At 42.2% G+C, this 22,176-nt stretch overlaps 2 protein-coding genes across 6 annotated transcripts; one reads left to right on the top strand and one right to left on the bottom strand.

The window, feature by feature from the left end:
- Nucleotides 1-1,667: 1,667 nt before the first annotated feature.
- On the bottom strand, nt 1,668-5,490 carry mrpl21 (mitochondrial ribosomal protein L21). The gene is made up of 3 exons (XM_061770274.1): nt 5,304-5,490; nt 4,891-5,187; nt 1,668-3,162 (listed from the first exon to the last, which is right to left on the bottom strand). Exons 2-3 carry the CDS (start codon nt 5,167-5,169, stop codon nt 2,866-2,868), a joined length of 576 nt encoding a protein of 191 aa, XP_061626258.1. The 5' UTR covers nt 5,170-5,187; nt 5,304-5,490; the 3' UTR covers nt 1,668-2,865.
- wipf2a (WAS/WASL interacting protein family, member 2a) lies at nt 5,111-22,057 on the top strand. Of its 5 annotated transcripts, none has more exons than XM_061770267.1 (9): nt 5,111-5,251; nt 7,103-7,229; nt 12,096-12,244; nt 12,321-12,453; nt 13,833-13,931; nt 15,472-16,098; nt 19,349-19,597; nt 19,685-19,786; nt 20,609-22,057. In XM_061770267.1, the coding sequence occupies exons 3-9, from the start codon at nt 12,182-12,184 to the stop codon at nt 20,650-20,652; spliced, it is 1,317 nt and encodes a 438-aa protein (XP_061626251.1). In that variant the 5' UTR covers nt 5,111-5,251; nt 7,103-7,229; nt 12,096-12,181; the 3' UTR covers nt 20,653-22,057. The 5 variants fall into 5 exon arrangements, with proteins under 5 accessions (XP_061626251.1, XP_061626252.1, XP_061626250.1 ...); XM_061770266.1 differs by lacking the exon at nt 5,111-5,251 and adding an exon at nt 6,561-6,934; XM_061770268.1 differs by lacking the exon at nt 7,103-7,229 and having other exon boundaries at nt 5,113-5,251.
- Nucleotides 22,058-22,176: the final 119 nt, after the last annotated feature.

Below are 22,176 nucleotides of genomic sequence, written 5' to 3'. Positions count from 1 at the left end.
AAATAATCATTAACTTAGAATTTTATGGCTGCAACACGTTCCATAAAAGCTGGGACAAGTGGCAAAAAAGACTCAAAGTTGAGGAATGTTCATCAAACACCTGTTTGGAACATCCCACAGGTGAACAGCTGGGTGCCATGATTGGGTAGAAAAGGAGCTTCCCTGAATTGCTCAATCATTCACAAGCAAAGATGGGGCGAGGATCACCGCTTTGTGAACAAGTGCGTGAGAAAATGGTCACAGTTTAAGGACAATGTTCCCCAATGTACAATGGCAAGGAATTTAGGGATTTCATCATCTGCAGTCCATAATATCATCAAAAGGTTCAGAGAATCTGGAGAAATCACTGCATGTAAGCGGCAAGGCCGAAAACCAACATTGAATGCCTGTGACCTTCAATCCCTCAGGCATCCTTTACACATTGCACCACTCTCAGGAACACTTCAGAAAACCAATACAGTTCAGCGCTACATCCGTAAGTGCAACTTGAAACTCTACTATGCAAAGCAAAAGCCATTTATCAACAACACCCAGAAACGCCACCGGCTTCTCTAGGCCCGAGTTCATCTAAGATGGACTGATGCAAAGCAGAAAAGTGTTCTGTGGTCCGACGAGTCCACATTTCAAATTGTTTTTGGAAATTGTGGATGTCGTGTCCTCCGGGCCAAAGAGGAAAAGAACCATCCGGACTGTTATGGACGCGAAGTTCAAAAGCCAGCATCTGTGATGGTATGGGGCTGTTTTAGTGCCAATGGCATGGGAAACTTACACATCTGTGAAGGCACCATTAATGCTGAAAGGTACATACAGGTTTTGGAGAAACATATGCTGCCATCCAAGCAACGTCTTTTTCATGGACACCCCTGCTTATTTCAGCAAGACAATGCCAAACCACATTCTGCACATGTTACAGCAGTGTGGCTTCATAGTAAAAGAGTGCAGGTACGAGACTGGCCTGCCTGCAGTCCAGACTTGTCTCCCATTGAAAATGTTTGGCGCATTATGAAGCGTAAAATACGACAACGGCGATGCCGGACTGTTGAACAGCTGAAGCTGTACATCAAGCAAGAATTCCACCTACAAAGCTTCGACAATTAGTGTCCTCATTTCCCAAATGTTTATTGAATGTCGTTAAAAGAAAAGGTGATCTAACACGGTGGTAAAGATGCCCCCGTCCCATCTTTTTTGGAATGTGTCGCAGCCATAAAATTCTACGTTAAGGATTTGCTAAAAAAAAAAAATGAAGTTTATCAGTTTCTTCTCCCAACAATAATTTCACAAGGTAGGAAACAAACATGAATAATATTTAACACTTTATTTCAAATGATCGATTCTACAAGTGTCCCATCACTGAACTATTTTTAGAACAAGTGCGTGAGAGGGCACTGTGTTAGGAAAGCCGTTTGAGCAATTAAAGACGCATTAACGTCTTCAACGTTTTCTACTTCTGCCTTTAACAACTGCATGACATTTTTGCACACTAGTAGAACTAACTAGATGTTACTCTACTGAGGTCAAACTGCACTAGTTGACATCTGCACACTACTAGTACTACTAAAGTGCTAGATGTTAGTTTAATTTTCTCACTAGTAGGATGTGGTGGTCAACTAGTGCATGCCTCACTCGTAAAGCAACTTTGGAGTACTAGCAGGACAATTCCATTAACTACGAGTATGACTAGTGAAGCCCTAGATGTTAACTGAGAACCTTTATTAGTTCCAGAATGTGGAACTAGTAGAATTTTATGTCACTAGTAGTCTTAGTAGCACTTAGCAACTAGTGCACAGTTTTGCTAGTAACATCATTCTACTAGTGCACAGAAACGTCATGCGGTAGTGGAACAAAAAAACATTACTATTAAGATAGTTGTTCTATGATGTACTAGCACAGTCTTTGTCCTCGCTAGTAAGATATTTCAGGGCACTAGTAGGAATAACTAGGGTGCACTTGTTGAACAAATGCTACTACTGAGGCAAAAAACTGCACTAGTTGACATCTCAATCCTACTAGTACTAGTAGTAAAGTGCTAGATGTTTACTAGTAGAATTGTATAATGTCACTTGTAGTACTTAGAGCATTCACTCTCATCCATCCATTTTCTGAGCCGCTTCTCCTCACTCGGGTCGCGGGCATGCTGGAGCCTATCCCAGCCGTCATCGGGCAGGAGGCGGGGTACACCCTGAACTGGTTGCCAGCCAATCGCAGGGCACATAGAAACGAACAACCATTCGCACTCACAGTCATGCCTACGGGCAATTTAGAATCTCCAATGAATGCATGGTTTTGGGATGTGGGAGGAAACCGGAGTGCACGGAGAAAACCCGCGCAGGCACGGGGAGAACATGCAAACTCCACACAGGCGGGGGCGGGGATTGAACCCGGGTCCTCAGAACTGTGAGGCTGACGCTCCAACCAGTCGCCCACCGTGCCGCCCACTCTCATACAGTAGTGGAAAAAAACATCACTATTAAAGAGTCTTTCTACTAGTGCACTAATTTGTCTATGTACTAATATGCTCTTGGTCCTCACAAGGCAATTCAGTACACTAGTAGAACTGTTAGAAGTGAGGCAAAACTGCACTAGTTGACAAATGTGTGCTACTAGAACTACCAGTCACATTATTCTCTTGCTAACTTCATCTACATTGAACTACATTTAGTCGTTCTACTAGTGCGCCGAGATGTCATAGAGTAATGGGAGGAAAACGTCATTAGTCAGACAGCTGTTCTACAAGTGCAGCCCAGTCTTTCTACTACTACGAACTTGTAGGATATCAAATAAATGCTCACAGGGTTTTCCTGTGATCAATTGTACAAATTAACAAACAAACAAGGGTTTTTTTTCTTATTTTTAAGCGGTCTGTGGTCACGTGAGCGCGGGCGCAAGCTGTATACGGTTAATTCTCAGCACGGTCTGCGGCTGCACGATTATTTTCTTGCGCTGGAAGCGGTGCCTCCTCCAGAACTGCATGTGCACTTTGGGCCACGACTCAGTCTTCTCCAGTACGGTGGCGTCCACGCGCACCAGCTCCTTGGCCAGCAGCGGGCGGCCGACCAGCGTGAAGTCTCGCGCCCCCACCAGCAGGACCTTCTCCAGGCGGAGGCGCTCGCCGCACACCGCCTCCACGTGATTCTCTACCAGGATCAGGTCCTCGTCCGTCACCTACGGAACGGAACGGTTGACCTCGGTTAGACAAGTGAGCAGGGTTGGGAAGATGATTTTGGAAAACTAGTTGGTTACAATTACAAGTTACCCTGTTGAAAATGTAGTGTAACTATTTCAATTAGTAATTCAATGTTCATGACTTTTCTTAATTTTTAATCAATGCATCAACAGGACCACTGAATTTTTCCTCGAATTTTTTTTTATTAAAACCATAGATCATTACTTTGGAATTTACCACATATTTGTTTACAAATAATAAACTAATAACAAAACATGACGAATTATCTATCTACACACACACGTGTACAGAATGTGGAAAACACCATATTGACCTCATGACAAATGTGCACAATTTAGACAATATCGCTTCATATGACAACATAGATAAGTGTATGTTCCATAAAAAAAATTATAAAAATTAAACTTCAAAAGTGCAACTGAGTCTAAGCTTTTCAAAATCTCAAACTACAAGTTGCACCACAAGGTGGCGCTTCAACGTCTTATTTGTAAAAATATGGCCAGTTTGAGACGACGGCCAAAATTGCAAGAGAACCAGAAAGAGCCAATCACAAGCGTCGCTTTTGAAGGAGGAAGCGATAAGAAAAAAACACTGCATGTTGTATATTATGCTTACCTTTGATGAAAGTGGGTCACGACTTTGCAACAAAAGGAAAATTCGGGTCCCAAGGTGAGAGTAGTTGAGAACCACTGATTTAGACAATTGCACTTTGTAATAATGTTGCATAAAAAGTCAAAATTTATTTAGATGAAATAGTTCAAAAGTTAATGGTTTTTATGAGTTCAAAAGTTTAACTATACATTATGAGGCTAACCTTTTCAAAATCTCGAACAAACTAACATATTACACCACAAGGTGGCGCTTTGAGGTCATATTTGGAAACGTCATGTTTTCAAATGCGGCAGAATGGCACGTGACCAGAGCGAGCCAATCACAAGCGATACGTATAACGATACTTAAACAGATACGTAGCAGAGCCCGCATTTGAAATGTAAATATCGCCGCCAAGCTGGTTATTTTAATAGTGGCTGCCAAAATTATGATTACGATAAAATTGTATCAATTGTGCAGCCCTATTATACGGTATTCCAAAAATCACAGTTTGCTACATGCCTCAGTTTTAAAGTTAAAGTTCTGTTCAATCCATTTACCATTCCCCGCCATTAATCTTTGGTCATCGACACCCCGCTACAAAAGTTTATAATTGCCTATAGATACAAAATGGCGGCAAAGCACTACTTTTTCGCCGTGATACTCCTCAACTCACATAAACATAGTTCCTTGGAACCGAGATAATGGCAAAGCACTACTCTCAAAATGAAACCCCTCAAGTTACCTCAACATACTTTCTTGACCCTTAAACCCTCAAAATACTGTAGCCCCTGGGCACAAGATGGCAGCAAAACTGCATTTTTTCAAAATGAAAATCCTCAACTCACCTCTTGCCAAAGCAAAACTTTCATTATTTTGGCCTGAGTACAACAGCAGCAAATAGGTGAGGTTTTCAGCGAATAACAGTGGCTACAGGAAAAAATTAATTTAAAAAAAAATCTACAAATAGGTGAATCTGGAAATTGCGAACGTGTTAATTGTTTGACTTCTTTGCAAAGATAATAAAATTGAGCAAATTACTCTATCTTCAAATATGAATTTAAAGTAGTGTCTATTTTCCTGTCAATAGTTAGTATATTTTTTTCCCACCACACCTTCCACTGGCGGCTGGCGAAATGCACCACGGCAAAGAGGCGACCGAAGTCGGCTTCCTCGATCCGCCGGTTGACGGCGCTCGTCAGGACGGCGTGCTGCCGCCGCTGCTCCTCCTCTGGCACCGGCCTCGTCTCCCTCCACGGAGGTCTGGACAGCGAGGTCAGAGGCACCACGTCGCAGCTGACGGAGATGTGCGTTCGAGCTGCGGCGAGAGGAAGCACGGAGAGTCTGGATGTCAACAGGCAGCACGTCCTCCGCAGTGTCGCCATCAGCGCCATCTTTACCGGAAAGTGTGTCTACCAAAGATGTTCTCAAATGAAGATTAACGACGAGGGCGATTTTCACCGTGCTCTCTATGAAGTAAGTTAGTTATTTGAACAATGTATTCTCGTAAATACTATATTATTCTAACCTTTTTCAATGTCCCTGTGGATTCGATGCGTTCCAACACTGTTCAGTGTTCTTTTGTCAAGTGGCCAGTTCAAGACAAGCGTGTTGGAAATGTACCGTAAATCAGTTGCACGTGTCGCAACGACTTTGCCTCAAATTATTTCACCAAATACCGCGCACATGGCCAGATAATGTCCCAGAAACATATAAATGCCGTATAATTGTCATATAACATTTAATTACTCTCATAAAACAACAAAAGTGTGTCTTTCGTAGAAGTGAAAGCCTTTTTGCATGTCGTCGACCAAAGATATTCTCAACTAGTAGATTACCCGTGATCAGTACACGACGAGTGGTGATTCTCACCGTGGTCTATAGGGATTGTTGTGAGTTTATTTTCCAATATATATTCATATAATACATTATCCGTACATTCTGAATCTGGGTTTGATGCGTTCCAGCAGTATTTTATGTCGTTTCGCCAAGTGGCCAACTCAATACAAGGGTGTCGTAATGTGCCGTGAATTGGTTGCACCTGTCGCAACAACTGCTTTGACAGATTCTACTAGAGTTACTTGGCGAAATATGGTGACCAAAACACCACATTGCAATGTAACTGTCATACTAAATAACTATTTCACTTCATTAAAACAACAAAACGTGTCGTTTGGCGACGTGGAAAGCCTTTCTCGAATACAGTATCTGGTCACACTTTGCTTTGAACTGCGCATGCGTCGTCTAGAGTCTCATGACCGGAGGTGGAGACAGATGAAAGAGAAGACTCGTCTTAAATAGAGGACATCTTCTGTGTTTTATATTACATTCCTTCTTTCTTGTATATTTGCCCATATATGTTCGAATGTATACATGTGGAATAAAATTAGGGATACATTTAGCTTTTAAAAAACATCACTGTTTGAATTTGAACAAGAAACTGCTGTGTGAATATGTAGTTTCGTAATCAGATATATAAGGCAAGGAATTTTTTTTACGCTTGAATCCCTTTGACAATTTAAACGATATCATATGCACTTTTTATATTATCTATATTTACACATCTCAAATTGCACACATTGTTCAAATAGGACCTTTAATGTGCAATATAATTACTATGCACACATATTGTGCATGTAAAGACAATTTGTACAAATAAGGAGACTGAATATATTATTTACCACGTACAAACATGCAACATGTTAGTCCTGTTTTTGTTTGTTTGTTTGTTTTTAGATCAGATTCAAATTTCTTTTCATTCCTCCTCAATAAGGCTCTTATGAATACGAATGTATGGGTCTGTCTGTCCGTCCGTCCGTCCATTCAACCATTTATGTACTTTTATGTTTCCTTGCTTATTTGTGGTGGCACACAAGCGCCGGAGCAGTGACAGGCATTCCAATTTCCGCGGTCCTTGAACGCACCGCCGACCTAGCTGCCTCCCTCCATTTTGTGTCGCTTCCTCGCTTCGTTTCCGGACTTGTCGAGAAGTCTCCGGCGCTAGAAAGCACATTAGCCCCATCAGCAAAACAGGATGACTCCGCGAACGCGTCAACGACAGTGCGCTTAAATGTTTTCCGTTTCAAAGACGAGCTGTCCAAAGGTCGCCTCGGAATCCATCGCCGCCCCGTCGTCAAAACTTGCCGCTGACAGCTGAAAGTAAACAGCTACATCCTAAGCACTTAGCTTCACTTTAGCTTCTCTTTAGCTACAGGGCTAACCTGCAGGCTAAACCGCCGGTGGCCGTGGAGCCCTAAGAGTAGCTGGGTCTCGGTAGCAGGCTAACGTGACTTCTGCCGTTGCTGGTGTTTATTTTCTCCTCGCCAGCGGCCTGCTGTTACAATTTTATCCACCGCCAAGGAAGGAAGGAAGGAAGGAAGGGTTTGCCACAACGACACTTTCCCCCCCCTTCCCCATTCATGTTGTTTTTGTACCACCTCTTCGTCAAGTTTGGGTAAGTAAACTGGAGGTAATTGTACTTGTTCAAATTACACCTAACTTGAAGCGAACCGCCGTGACTGAGGAGTTTTACCGAGATGGATTTTAACCTGCTTAAACGTGTTTTATCTAAAAAATAAATAAATAGAAGTATAATCGATATATCTTGAGCAGTAAGCCTTCACCTGTGATTTTGTGTTAATAATTAAACCGTCGCTGCTTGTGTGATGGGTGACACCTTGGCACGAATCAGGCCTTCCAAGTTGGCCAGAAAAGAGCACAGAAACTCGGTCACTTGTAACCCCGAATCGACAACCCCAACACTTCCTTTGGTCCTATTGTTGGTCTCCAATGAAAGGCCATTAGTCCCACAGTTGGGTTCAAAGGAGCCTTGGTCGGTTGAACGTGTCACAATTTCAACGTCGTGTGTCTTTGATCCTTGCCTTTTCTCTGCTGGCCTAAAGAGGGCGTCTATCAAGGTTGCCGGCGTGTGTCAACATTGTTGAAATCAACAGATGAAGAAATACAGCGGTACCTTCACATCAAAATTTAATTCGCTCCGTGACCAAGCTCGTAACTAAATTTACTCGTATGTCAAATCAGTTTTCCATAATTAAAATAACTGAAACCCTGGTACTCCATTACTGCCTCTGTAAAAACCCAACAATTTTAATAGGGATGGGTGAGTACTAATACCAGGTATCGGTATCGGGCCAGTACTGGCCTTATTTCAAGGTATCGGGTACTCTTGGCTGGCGATACCAGCCACCGATACTTAAGCCCCCAAAAATCTGACATTGTGCAAGTCCTCATCGCCAGTAGTTGGCGCTACACTGCAGTGGTTTGCCACATAGGCAAATCATCGTGTGTCAGAAGGAAAGAGAGGTCTTTGTTCACAATCCTCCATGTGTGGAATGTCACGAGACCAACCCGGAACACGGCATAGCTGACTTCCTGTATATGGTATGCTAATGAGAATAACTAGGATTAATGACATGATTTTTTGAAGCCAAACTTACTCAAATGTGTTTTTCTTTATGGCTGGTGTCTTTGGACAAAAGTTAAATACACGTATATCGTTTATTTATGCAAGTATGATGTGATACATGTAAACATGAACGAAGCCCAAACACTGGCTTTTGTCATCTTTGGTGACATCTTTTAAAAAAAAGACGTTTTCGATGTTTAGACTTCCTACGGTTGTTTGTTTACTGCAGATTTTGTTATGAGTATCACAGCACAGGTAATTGCCACTCGTCTTGTTTTAGACACAAACTTATTCTTCCGTCTTGTTTTTGATATTTGGTTGTTATGAATCTGCTCATTCTTGTCCGTTCTGGCATTGGCTCTTAATTCAAAGCAGAAGTTTGTTTTCAGAAGGCAGCTCGTTGAGATTTGAAAAATAGTTCTTTTTGGACAAATTATTAAAGTGTCCCTGATTTTAATGGGCAAATGTTTCTAAAGTCCTTTTTAAATGGACGATTATTTAAAATTTCTTTTTTCAAATATACAAATGTATAAAATGTTTTTAAATGGACAAAGGTTTAAAACAACCTTTTTACAAATGGAAAATATTTGTTTTTTTTAAATTGGAGGACTTTTTAGAATGTTTTTTTTTTTTAAATGGACAAAACCTTTAATTGGCTTTTTCGTTAATTCACAAAGGTTTAAAACTTAGTTTTTAAATGGACAAATATATCAAATGTATTTTTTTTCTAATGCATACATGTTTTCAAAATACTTTTTCCAATTTTAATTTTTTTTTTTTTTTTTTTTATTTTTTTTTTATAATGGCCACAACTTAAGAAGCTGCCTTTTTAAATGAACACATTTCTTAAAATGTCTGTAAAACAGGTGCTGTGATTCCACCACAGGTCCATCTTGTCAGGTGAAGTTGATAAATGACCACAAATCATCTTATGCAGTGCACATTTGAGGTGTATAATTATTATAGTGAAGAAACGTAGGGCAGAGAGTGTGCCAGCCCCTCTTCCTCTCCTGACCTGTCTTCAGTGTTTCTGCTTGAGCGAGTGCGTCACTGCGGATTCGCCAGCTCGCTCGACCGGATTCCACGGAAAGCAACAAGATGAAGAAGAAAAGGAATGGCTAATGTATGAGCAGCAAACCTGTTCGGGGAGATGCGGAGGCTTAGTTTAGTCAGTCAGTCGCGTGTGTGTGTGCGCCAGATGTGTCACATGTTGCAGCACTGGTTCTGCCAGCTGGAAAAACCTGTCTCAAACTGGGCTCCCTCGAGCCATAGTTACAGTAGGGGGTCCGCAAAATAATTTGCAGTAAATTGTTCTCAAAAATGTTCTCAAACTTTGTACACCAAGTACCACCATTATGACCAAAATTAAAATAGGGGTAGCGTGGTAGGCTCAAGTGTTTGTCCGAAATGAGACAGATTTTATTCCTAAAAAGGATAGTTAAAATATTATTATAAGCCACTGTAACATTAACTGCGCTTGAATATGGGAAAATAAAAAAATGCAACTGTAAGTATTCAATGAAAATGTTGTAATTAAAAGTTAAATATAAATTATTCCTAAATAAAAGGTTAAAAACAATCAGTTAATATATTCTATTTAAAAGTTAAATACAACTGCACCGTACTTAGACAGTGATTCTTTTGCATACCGCTAGAGCCCGTGTATCATGGGCTTTGGGGCAGTTAACAGCTGTGAGATTGACTTTATTCTTCTAACATTACTACTTTTTCCTCAAAGAAATAGGAATTTATTGTAACATTTGGGCAAACACAGTAGTTATGTTCAATTGGATTTGGAATTAGGATTTAAGGGGGTCTTTGAAGTTAATCCTCTGTAACAGGATCCCTGGACCCAAAAAAGTTTGAAAACTGTGTATTGTTAAATTACTTTACGGGTTCCCAGGTGTTTTAATAAGTTAACTGACATTCGTGTGTCAGATTACATAGAGGATATATAGGTTTACAGTGCAATTAACATGCACGTGGTTGAAATCAGTCGGGTTATTGTGTTGCCAATTTAGCAACTTTTCCAACCACTTTAATGACTTTTTTTTCCCCAAAAAAGTGAATAGCAGCAAATTTAACAGGCACAAATCGCTCTGTTTTGGGGGGCAGTTCCTTCTCATACAAATGCATACTACGGTTTTCGTTAATATTACCAGGGGTGGCGTTATGGCATTGCGATGAAGTGAGGGCTACTCAAGTGTTACCAGCGTAGCTGCTTTGTCGTTGTGTTATGGGACTATAGTAATCCCCCGCTATATCGCGGTTCACGCTTTGCGGTCCCGCTATAGTGCAGGTTTTTTTGTAAGTGTTGTGACAGTTATTACTCCATTTTTTACTGTTTGTACAACGTTCTTGTTATCCATTGCTCTTTGCTCTTTCACAATATACAGTCCCCTCCAAAGGTATTGTAAGGGCAAGGTCAATTGTTTTGTTTTTGTTGTATAATGAAGACATTTGGGTTTCAGTTCAAGAGATGAATATGAGACAGAAGTTCAGAATTCAAGCTTTTATTTCTTGGTATTTACATCTAGACTTCATTTGAAATGCTTTTCCAGACCTTTACGGTAACCTCTTTCAGTTCGTTTGTATCTGGGGGTTTCTCACTTCAGTTTCTGCTTCAGGAGGTAAAATGCATGCTCTATTGTTTTAAGGTCTGGTGATTGACTTGGCCAGTCTCAGACCGTTCACTTTTCCCCCCTGATGAAGTCCTTTGTTGTGTTGACAGTGTGTTTTGGGTCATTGTCTTGTTTCATGATGAAGCTTCTCCCGATTATTTTGGATGCATTTTTCTGTAAATTGCCAGACAAAATGGTTTTGTAGACTTCATTGTAAAAAGACGTGACAAGGCTAAAAAAACAAACTAGCTTTTGGATTCAAATATACTGTGCACGATGGCGACGCGGAGTAAATGTTTATGGGTCATAGGTTTAATATTGATAGTGGTTATAAAGAACCCAGAGTCAAATGTTCATTTTAGTCTATGCCCAAGAGTCAGTTAGCGCTAGACAACAACACTTTGCGGAAATCATCAGTAAGAACTTCAACAATACTCGCACTCTGTTTGCTGTGGTTGACAAGCTCACAACCCCCACGAATCGGATTGCTCCAGAACTCCTAACAGCAGATAAATGCAATGAATTTGCTTATTTTAGTGGAAAAAAAAAAATACAATCCATCAGGTTAAATAGTAGCACAAATCAGCAAAATGATAAAATGATACTACATCTGAAGCCACCCAGGCAAAACTCGATTACCATGTTAGAATTTGATACAGTTGACCCAAAAACTACAGAGAAAATGTTCCAGCAGCTGAAGCCATCAACGAGCTGTCTTGCTTGACTCAATACAAATAGAAACCCGGTAGAGCTCTGAGATTGACAGACTCGGGTCAAATAGTGGAGCACAGAGTCCAAACATGGTGAAGCAGCATTTAGCTATTAAATGGAATAAGTTGCCAACAGAAGTGACGTCAGCATGTTTTGAAGTCCAGGTTAAAAACTCTTCTTTTCCCCCATGCTTTCTAGAGCATTTCCACTTCTAAATATTTCTTGCACTGTACGCTCTTTTAATTACATTTTAATTTTATTGCATTTTGTTGTCTTTGTTTTAAATGTTTATAAGTGTTTTTAATCATGTATAGCACATTGAGTTACCTTGTGTGTGAAATGCGCAATTTAAATAAATTTGCTTTGCTATGCTGCGGGCTCCTAAGAAACTGGATGTTCATAATTTGGACAGCCTTTACTTAAACCATGCAAACATTTTTGACCCAGCCCTCTAAAAGAATCTGAATCGAGAATCGTTCGGGACCGGAATCGCTCAAATTCAAACGATGCCCAACCCTCGTGTAATGTAATCATTTTCTGTTGTTGTTGTTTTTTTTTTTAGGAGTTTGAGCATATTGCAGCAGCAGAGACACTGAAGTACAGTGTCCATAAATAATCAGAAGTAGGAGGTACCAACAGAGGGACAGGATGCCCATTCCTCCCCCTCCCCCGCCTCCTCCGGGACCCCCGCCTCCTCCAACCTTCCATGAGGTGAGTGAGCTCTCAGTCTGGCATTGGTTTGACCCTGTCCAAGTCCTTTAACCCATGATGGCCCCCCTTTCTGCAGTCCAACACCACTCCTCCCAAGCTGAGTTCATCAGAGACTAAAGGCAGGGGGGCTCTGCTGTCTGACATCCACAAGGGCGCCAGACTGAGGAAAGTGGGCGTCGTCAACGACCGCAGCTCCCCCAATATCGAGAGTGAGTCACAGGACGTCAGCAGCAAACCACCAAAAGGCTTTATTTTATTGTGACCATTTTTGTCCTTGTAAAACTCTATTTTGACAACCGATTAAAATCATTCTGTCATCCAGTGGCGGGCGGTGTATTTCGGACGTGGGCCTTCGCTCAGCAACCAAACACTCTCTCCGCCCCCCCCCGTTGACGGATGTACAGCACATCAGAACAACCCCCCCCCCAAACCCAGTTGACAAATCAGAAAGTTCGCTCAGCACCAAAGACCCCAGTTGATGAGCGTATCAGGATGTAACTAAACTGTGGCTGGTGACCAAATCACTTCGTCAAGCCCTGTTTATCTTCCCATACTACATTCAACTCTGTCACGAGCCGACTGGGCCAATGAATTATGATGTCATTGTTTAAAATTGTATAAAAAGTCACCAGACTCCAGCATTAGCGGCAGTGCCCGGTAGACTTTGGGCACTGCTGTCGGAATCCTTTTCAAAGGCAGTTAATTAGGCAAAAACAAATCTGGACACGTTCAGCATGACACAGTCACAGTTTCTACCGATCCATTTTTAATAAACCAGGCTCACTCAAGTCAAATGTGTGGTTTTAGCAGCCAAAGTTCTACTGTGGTTCTGATGCCAAATGTCTTCACTGCAGTGTAGCAGTTCACAATCACGATTTATCTATTAACATGACAAAAAGCTAAAAACTTTCAATAAAACACATCATACTCACCAGAGATGAATATGATTTATTGACAAACTCCATCGTCTTTTGCTAGCTGTGTTGCCAGCTACGTAGTTGTTGAAGTGATGATTAAAACATGTCAGCCATGCCTACAAGCATTTTCCAACTTACTGTCACAATGTCCATTTGTCTTCAAAGGTCCACCTTGAAAAAAAAAAAAAAGATTGAACAATCATTTCTGTCATGTTTCTCAGCTTTCTCACCTTCACCTAACGTTATGTAGGGCAAATCTACTCGAGTAGCTCTAAACCAAACCGAGGACAGAAACATTTGAATATCATCGGCGGCCTGCTTTGTGGTGCTGTTTCTTTAATCTGAAATCAGACTGGTAAAGAAAGACCCAGACATTTCTATTGCGAGTTCTTGGCATCGGCCAGCAAGCTTGAGTCTGAAGGCGTGGAAGCTTACATTCATATGGCAACACACACGGAATCTGAAATCTGATTGGACCAAGACAAAATAATCCTTCGACTGGAGGCTGCTCAGCCGCTGTTGGAAATAAATTCATACAATTTCATGTATGTTTTAAATACAGATGTTCTGTCATCAGTTGTAGCACCTTCTGCCTGGTCCAGTCTGGTCCCATTAGTAGTTCTAACGACTGCTTCCATCTTAGTGATCTTGAGGTTGTCATCTTTTTACAGAATCTGGAGGAGGAGGAGGAGGAGGAGGAGGAGGAAGTGGTCCTATGGGAATGGGGGGCCTCTTCCAAGGAGGGATGCCAAAGCTGCGACCACATGGAGGTAAACCCAAAAATATCATTACAACATGCTGTGCACATTTGTATCATTCAGTAGATATTTATCCGTTTTTATGCGGTACAGAGAAATTTATTACATTTGTTTTATGTCATACAGTGGAAATATTTTTACATTTTTGTCACACACAGGTATAGGGTTGGGCATTGTTTGAATTTGAGCGATTCCGGTTCTTAGTTCGATTCCAGTTCCAAACAATTCTCTATTCCGATTCTTCTTGGGGGGGTGGGTCAAAAAAATGTTTGCATGGTTTAAATAAAGGGTGTCCAAATTACGAACTTCCATTTTCTTAGCAGCCCGCAGCATAGACTAAAATGAACATTTGACTCGAGGTTCTTTATAACTAGTATCAATATCAAACGCATGAACTAAAAGGCAATGTGTGTGAAACTAACCCAATTGACTTAATATTCATTAATTAATGTTTCAGCTAAAAGTCAAATATAGCATTGTTAAGGTATTTTAACTGTTGTAGCTATTTTATTTGTTTCACTCACCCAGTTGACTGAGAGTTGACTTGACTGAGCGCATGAAGTTATTTTAACAATGCTATATAGCTGCCCCGGTAGTCTGTTTCATCAGGTCAAATGGTTTATATGTGAAGGTTTTAAGCTTGTAGCCTATTATTTTGTAGGGCACGCACCGTAACTCAGCATTTTGGCACGAAAGGTAGCTTCACACGGCACTGGTGATTTATTTATTTATTATTATTATTATTTTTTTTTAATGGCTGGAACCAAATGCTATAAAACGCTGATTCCTTTCCCTACCCAGCGATGAGGCACAAGGTTAGTTTGTGATAATGTGAGACGTTTATGTGAATTTTGTCCCAAATCATGGAAGTTTTAGCCCAATGCTAAGCTTTTTAGTGCAAAAGTGCAACGGACCGTTTACCTTGTTAGCTGTCTCAATGTCGGCATAGACGTATTTGATTGTTTCACTTACCCAAGCGACTGAGAATTGACTTCACTGAAGCGGTGTAGGCTGAGGCCGACGCTACACATCGGGAAAAACTCCTTTGCACAATATAATCTTGTTTCACCCAGGCGACTGGTCATTCATTTTAACAAACTTAAGACACACTTTTGTCCACCGCCGCTACCGTTGGGCACAAGCACTGTCTGTTGTCGTACTAGAGCGGCTCCAACTACCGCAGACAAATTCCTTGTGTGGACATTTTTGGACATACTTGGCAAATAAAGATGATTCTGATTCTGATCATGGCCGTTCTACTTCGTTTTACGCCGCTGCTTTGTTGCTTTTTGCCATGACTTCGTCGTGGCTGGAGGACTAGGCATCGAAACTGAGAACCACATTTTTAACATTTGAACGGTTCCGGGAGAACCAGAACGTTAGTCCCGGTTCCAATCGATTCTCGATGCCCAAACCTACACAGGAAGTACAATATCTATACATATTTATATATCACACTGAAGAAGTAGTTAACCATTTGATCTCATGCAGTTGATGTATTTGACTGTGTTTCCTAACGTATCACTTTATATTTGCAAATCCTGTCCCTTAGATGGTTCATCGGGCGGCTCGGTGGGCAGGTCCGCCCTGAGGCCGCCGGGGTCCCGGTCACCGGCCCCCCGTCCTCCGTCGGGCCGCTCAGCGTCACCGTCTCCCCCAGAGCATCAGCGTTCCCATCGACCCTCCCTGCCCGACATCACTCGCCCCCCCAACACCAGCAGCTCCTCCTCGGGCGGTGGCATGAAGCACAGCACATCGGCTCCGCCCCCCCCGCCGCCCTTCAACCGGGGCGGTCGCGGAAACGCCCCGCCCACCCCCAACCTCAAGGTGTCGGCGGCCTCGTCCTCTGCGCAGAAGCCCCTGCCGCCTACGCCCAGCCGAGGCCCTGCTCCTTCCAACGCCCTCAAGAACGCCCTGGCTTCAAGCCGGCCCCCCACTAGTGGTTCTTCGGCGCCGCCCCCTCCACCGCCCTACAGGGTACACACGTCGCTCTCCAACGGGCCGGCCCAGACCGACGGGGGGGGTGCCCCGGAGCTGCCGCAGAGGCACAACTCGCTGACCAAGAAGCACACGGCACAGGGGCGCAACCATGCCCCTCCCCCACCGCCATCCCCGTCGCCGTCCCTGCAGGTTAGCCGGCCGCCGCCCCCTGCTAGGGAGCCGCCAGGACGCAGAGCAGGTAAATAAAAAAATAACACATACAGTAACACATTTGGCATCCATTAAAAATGCTGTTAGAAAAAAATGCCTTTGTCACCGGGTACACACATCAAACCCGTTTTTGTGAGCAGAGGAGTATGCAGTACCGTGAAAAAGTATTGGCCCCCTTCTCATATTCTTAGATTTTTGCATAGTTTCCCCACTTTATTGTTTAATCAAGCAAATATAAATGCCAAACAAACGTAATTCAAGTGAACTTAAAATGCTGTTAACTGATTTTGTTGTTGTTGTTGTTTTTTTATTAAGAAAAACTATTCAAAGTTACCTTGCCCTGTGTGAAAAAGTAATTAACTCCCTTATTAAATCATGAATCATGGCTAATATCATTTTTTTGTTAATTTTCACTGATCACACCCAAGTCTGATTACCTCCAGACCTGTTCAATCAAGAAATCACTTCAACAGAATCTGTCCGAACAAAATCAAGTCAGACAAAAGATCTAAAAAAGTAGCAACAAAATGACATGATCCAAAGAAATTCCAGAACAGTCGAGAAATAAAGTAATCAACATCCATCGGTCTGGAAAGGTTCACAAAAGAAAAAGAACATCATACCAACCGTCAAACGTGGTGGTAGTGTGATGGTCTTGGGCTGCTTAGCTCCTTCAGGACCTGGACACATTGCTGTGATTGATGGATGCATGAATTCTGCTCGTTAACAGAAAATCCTGAATGAGAATGTTCAGCCATCAGTTTGTGACCTCAAGATGAAGCGCACTTGGGTTCTGCAGCAGGATAATGATCCAAAACACACCATAAATTCAAGTTCTGAATAGCCTAGTCAAAGTCCAGACTTGAATCCGATTGAAATGCGGTGGCATGACCTTAAAAAGGCCGTTCATGCTTGAAAACCTTCCATTTTTGCTGAATTCAAACAGTTCTCCAAGGAAGAGTGGGCCAAAACATCTCCACAGAGATGTGAAAGACTCATTGCCAGTTATAGAAAATGCTTGATTTTAGTTGTTGCTGCTAAGGATGGCCCAACCAATTATTAGGTTTAGGGGACCATTACTTTTTGACACGGGTTGAGGTAACTTTGAATCGTTGTTTTTCACCTAATAAATGAAATCACCATTTAAAAACAGCATTTTAAGTTCACTTGGGATATTTCTGTCTGATATTTACATTTCTTTGATCTTAAACGTTAAAGTGGGGAAACTATGCAAAAATATAAGAATTTGAGAAGGGGGGGGGGCAGTACTTTTTTACAGCACTATAAATACGAGTAGTGTTTTTTGTAGTAGAAGTAGTGGTACTAGAAGCAGTAGTAGTATAAGAAATAATAGGTAGAAGTGATAGGGGAAGTAGTAGATGTAGTAGTAGTGGAGATGGTGGTACTAGTAGAAGTGATAGTAGTAAGATTACTAGTAGTAGTACTAGTACAAGTAGAGATGGTAGCAGAAGTGGTTGGAAAAAGAAGTAGCGGGAGGAGTAGTCGTAGTGGTGGTGGTAGACGTAGTAGTAATAGAAATGGTAGAAGTGGTAGCATTATGTAGAAGGCTAGTGCCATTGGTGGTCATAGAAGTACATGAGGTAGTAGTTCAGTGGAAGGAAAAAGTGGGAACCCTTTTGAAAATTGGTCGTAAAATGTGGTTGGCGCGTCACCTAAATCACAAGAATAAGTAAACACAGGCTGCTTCAACTAATACCGTAAAAACAATTCTTTTCATATAGTTATTGAAAATATCAATATAATAAACATTCACAGGACACAGAGGAAAAAGTAAGTGGTGAAACCCTTGGGTTGAATAACTGGTTCACCCCCCTTTGGCAGCAATCAACTCTTGGCAAACGTTTCCATGAGGTGCAGATCAGACACGCACGGATGAATTTTGGATCATTGCTCTTTACAAAACCGGAGGGAGGAAACCGGAGTGCCCGGAGAAAATCCACCCAGGCACGGGGAGAACATGGAAACTCCACACAGGTGGTGCCGGTCCCCATAACTGTGAGGCAGATGTGCTAACTGTTGCAATAATTTTTGGTTACGAATTTTAAACTGCTCATATGCTCGCATTGTAAGTCATCGATCATGGCCTCCATAGTAGTGAATAAGCTACACTTCTGACAGTGCTTCTTACCAAAGTGTCACGAAGGGAGGATGAGGAGTGGATAGGCGAAGACAATGTCAAAGCCGTGCTAATTGCTAAGCTATTGTTACAGGCAGTTGCAAGACGTGGGAATAAGTGAAGTAGAAGAATTGTTTGTGGTAGAGGGGGTAATAGTGGTGGTGGTGGTGGTGGTAGAATTAGTAGCAGTAAAGGTACTGAAACCAGAAGTAGAGGTAGCACTAGTAGTAATTAGTAATTGTAGAGCAGAGGTAGTCGAAGTTGTGATGGTAGAGGAAAAAGTAATGGTAGTAGTGGAAGTTATGCCGTCTGTTCAGCTTCAGTTGAACATTTTCAAGTGGCGAACCACAGACATTTGTGAGCAGATGTGGAGAAGACGAATGTGAAGACGTTTATGTGGGAATGTCATGTACGTGTTTGAACTGGTCACAGTGTTGTTTTTGTTGTGTGGAGCTGGGAGAGCGAGGCCAGGGCGTTTCTTTTTCTTTTTGACAAACTGACTCTCAAACGTCCGAGACTTGATTTCTTGGCTTGATCAGGGACAAACGTCCCTGCTACGACAGGTCGCCACGACGCCCCATGGTTCCTACGCATTACTTGCGCCGCCTGGAATATTCCAGCATTCCTCACCACCACCAACATTTGCATTAGCTGACGTTACACACACGACATGCACAAACACATTCACGTTACACACTTAGATTATTTTTTATTTTTTGTTTTGCTTTTGCTTCCATGTCTCCCAATTTCCATCCTACGCTGTCCACCACTTCATGGCCGCTTTCATTCATTTTACATTTTAATCTATCAAATAAATATGCTGCATTTTAGGAAATGAAGAAATCATTTTATAATTTTTATTTATGTATATATACGTGTATATACGTATATATATGTGTATATATGTATATATACACGTGTATATGTATGTATGTATGTGTATGTATGTATATGTGTGTATATATGTATATATGTATGTATATTTGTATATATATTACTCAGTCGACTGATCATATGCCTAAAGAAGACTTGACACATTTTCCTCTTTTTTGCTTAGATAATTATTCTGATGTATTTTCTTCGTATTGTATCTGTTATCACAGTATCATGCCCCACCTCATTGTGTGACTTGTGTGTCCAGCCCCCCAGGCACCCCTTTCCGCCTCCCGCAACGGCAATCGCGACGCCCCTCCGCTGCCCCCACCGTACCGTGGCCACAGCTCAGCCCCGTCGGAGCCCCCGGGCCGGGGGGTTAGACCGCCGCCTCCGCTCTCCTTCTCCTCCTCCTCCTTGTCCTCATCCTCCCGCACCCCCGCCGGACCCCCGCCGCCGCCCCCACCCATCCGAAACGGGCACTCCGCTGTCTCCAACTCTTCAAAGTCCATCTTGGGTGAGTCCTCGTAGCTTTGTGTCGTGCTAAAAGGTTACAAGTACCACGAAGGACATTTTCATTTTTTCCCCGCTGTTCCTGGCTCAGATGATTTTGAATCAAAATTCAACTTCCACCCCATGGAGGACCTTCCGCCTCCAGAGGAGTATCGCCATTTCAACAAGGTCTACCCCAGCAAGAGCGGCAAGGGTAAGCAAGCAGCACTGTTCTTGTACGCACTCTCCAGACTGTCATTCAACAACGTCTTTAATTTGTGTTTGAAAAGCTTCATTAAGTCTACAATGGTTAATAAAAATATTGCTTGTCCATTTCTGTCTGGGGTGCACTGGAGGCCCCTCCTGTTTTGGGTTAGCATACGTGACGTCAAGCCATGCGGTTCTCACAATGCGATGAAATGTTGAATTATTGCAAGGATGATCATTATTACATTAATTCTTGTTGTTTCTGTGTGTTTCCGTTACCGGTAATTGGTTGAATTTGCACTTGCTTGATGTTGCGCTGTGTTTTTGAAAGAAATCTCCACTTTCGGTTGTGCGTGTGAGAGTGACTTACTTACCGGTCAATTCCACTACATAGGAAGCCCGACGACGTTAACTGTTAAAGCAAGACTCAGGAATCCCTGAGTATGAATATCTTGGGACAATGATAGCTGAGTGTTACTCATTGAGAACATCATTGCTCTTACTGTATTATTTTTGATTTGCTGTCATATAGTTACAGAGCATGCAGTTGCTTGTAGTCAATTAGAGTGGGACACAGCTGGAGAGATGAGTCACAGCAGGCAGAGACAAAAAAAAAGACAGACTTCGGTGTGTGCCAAAATGCCAAATATTGGCCTGATAATCGGTCGAGCACTATTGTTTGATCAAAATTAAATAAACAACAATGAAGCAGTAACACACCAGAGGGAGTGATGATGTACTCTCCAACCTTTTTAAAACTGAGTGTGTGTTTATAGTGTGTTAATCAGTGTGACTTGTGTGTTGTTTGTTCATTTATTTATTCATTCAGGCATTTTGCGAGGAGCTCCCCCTGCCCCTCCAGTGGGAAGGTGAACATCCCACAAAGCTCAGGACTTGAACTCATCAGCCAAGCGTCTGGTCTGGTCTGGTCTGGTCTGGTGGGGGAATGAGGACACACACACACACACACACACACACACACACAACCAAACACTAACCATGTGGACTTGTCAAGAAGAGAAGACGCCTCATGAGACTTTTTGACGTTTGTGCTTCTCAAACGTTTTACGGACCCCCAAAAAAACTTCACAAGCATCCGTAACTGCACATTCCCTCTTTTGATAGACTTTTTTTCTTTCTTTCTTTTGTCGGGTGCCAGCATTGATCATGTGGGACACACACGATCATGCATGAATGTGGGCTCTCTTTTTCCTTAATTTGTTTTTGTTTTGTTTTTTAAATCGCTCCAGGGTGCGCTTGGAACGACTACATCCGTGTGCCAAAGGTGGGGGGGGCTTAATGATGAACCCAATCCAAAAGTTGATTGATAGACACCTCGTCTGATTGTTGAGCTTCACATTCCGAATGGTGTTTGTTTTTTTTGGGGGGGCGGGGGGGCAATTCCTGTTTTGAGCCCCCCCACCCCCCTGTCTTCTGCTATTCTTAACGGGGGGGTGTTTGTATACGTATTTTCATGTTGCACAGCGGCCAGCAGTCTCGCATGACACCCATTTTTGCACTTGCGGGAACAGGTCATGTAGTAACTGTAATAACCGTGTAATTAATGTGTAATAACTGTAATAACATCAGAGCCAGCGCCTCGCTTTTGAATGACTGCGTTTACTGGGCCGCCATTCGGCTGACTGTAAAGGGATCGTTTCGGAGGGAGCTGGCATCCATCAGCCAGGAAGTGACCATCAGCTGCTTTTACTATGCAAGAATTTGTACAGGTCGTAGTTGCTAGCAGCTAACCAAAAAAGTAAAATTAAAACAAAAAAAGAAACACTAAAGTGCCAGAGAGAGAGAGAGAGAAGAGAGTACGTAGTGGACGAGGAGCGTCTTTTTACGTCACTTTTAATGATCATAAAGCTTAAAAGCAAAACACTAAAAAACGATTCACCTGTGAATCCACAAGATGAAAAGACACTGAGATGCAGCGCCACCTGCTGCTAGTTGGTTGCCTTACACGCGTCTCGTCCCATAACGGTACCTGTGCTACTTTTTTCTTTAAAAAAAAAAAATAATAGTCTATTTGCAAATGTATATTTACACCATAGAATATGATAATCCTAGTTACCATTGATCTATTTTTGTGCTGTACAGAGTGTAATATAGGAACATTGTCATGAGGAGCAGCGCACACTGTCATCATCATCATCATCATCAGGGTCACGCTGGTGTCACGTTTGCCGCCTCACATTGTTTCCTATTAATCAGCCATCTTTTTATCACTTGAAAACATTTTGAATAAATATATTCCTGTTGGGGAAAAGGGGAACACGGAAGTGTGAGTTTTTTTGTTTTGTTTTAATGCATTGCATAGTAGGGCTCGGCAATAATTCAATATCAATATTTCGGGATAGACGCGTGATTAATAAACATAAAATACATTTGATA

Source organism: Phyllopteryx taeniolatus, chromosome 4, assembly GCF_024500385.1.
Source record: "Phyllopteryx taeniolatus isolate TA_2022b chromosome 4, UOR_Ptae_1.2, whole genome shotgun sequence".
NCBI classification, from domain to species: Eukaryota; Metazoa; Chordata; class Actinopteri; order Syngnathiformes; family Syngnathidae; genus Phyllopteryx; species Phyllopteryx taeniolatus.
Note: the sequence above shows the minus strand (reverse complement) of the source record. Positions and strands in the feature narration are given on the sequence as shown.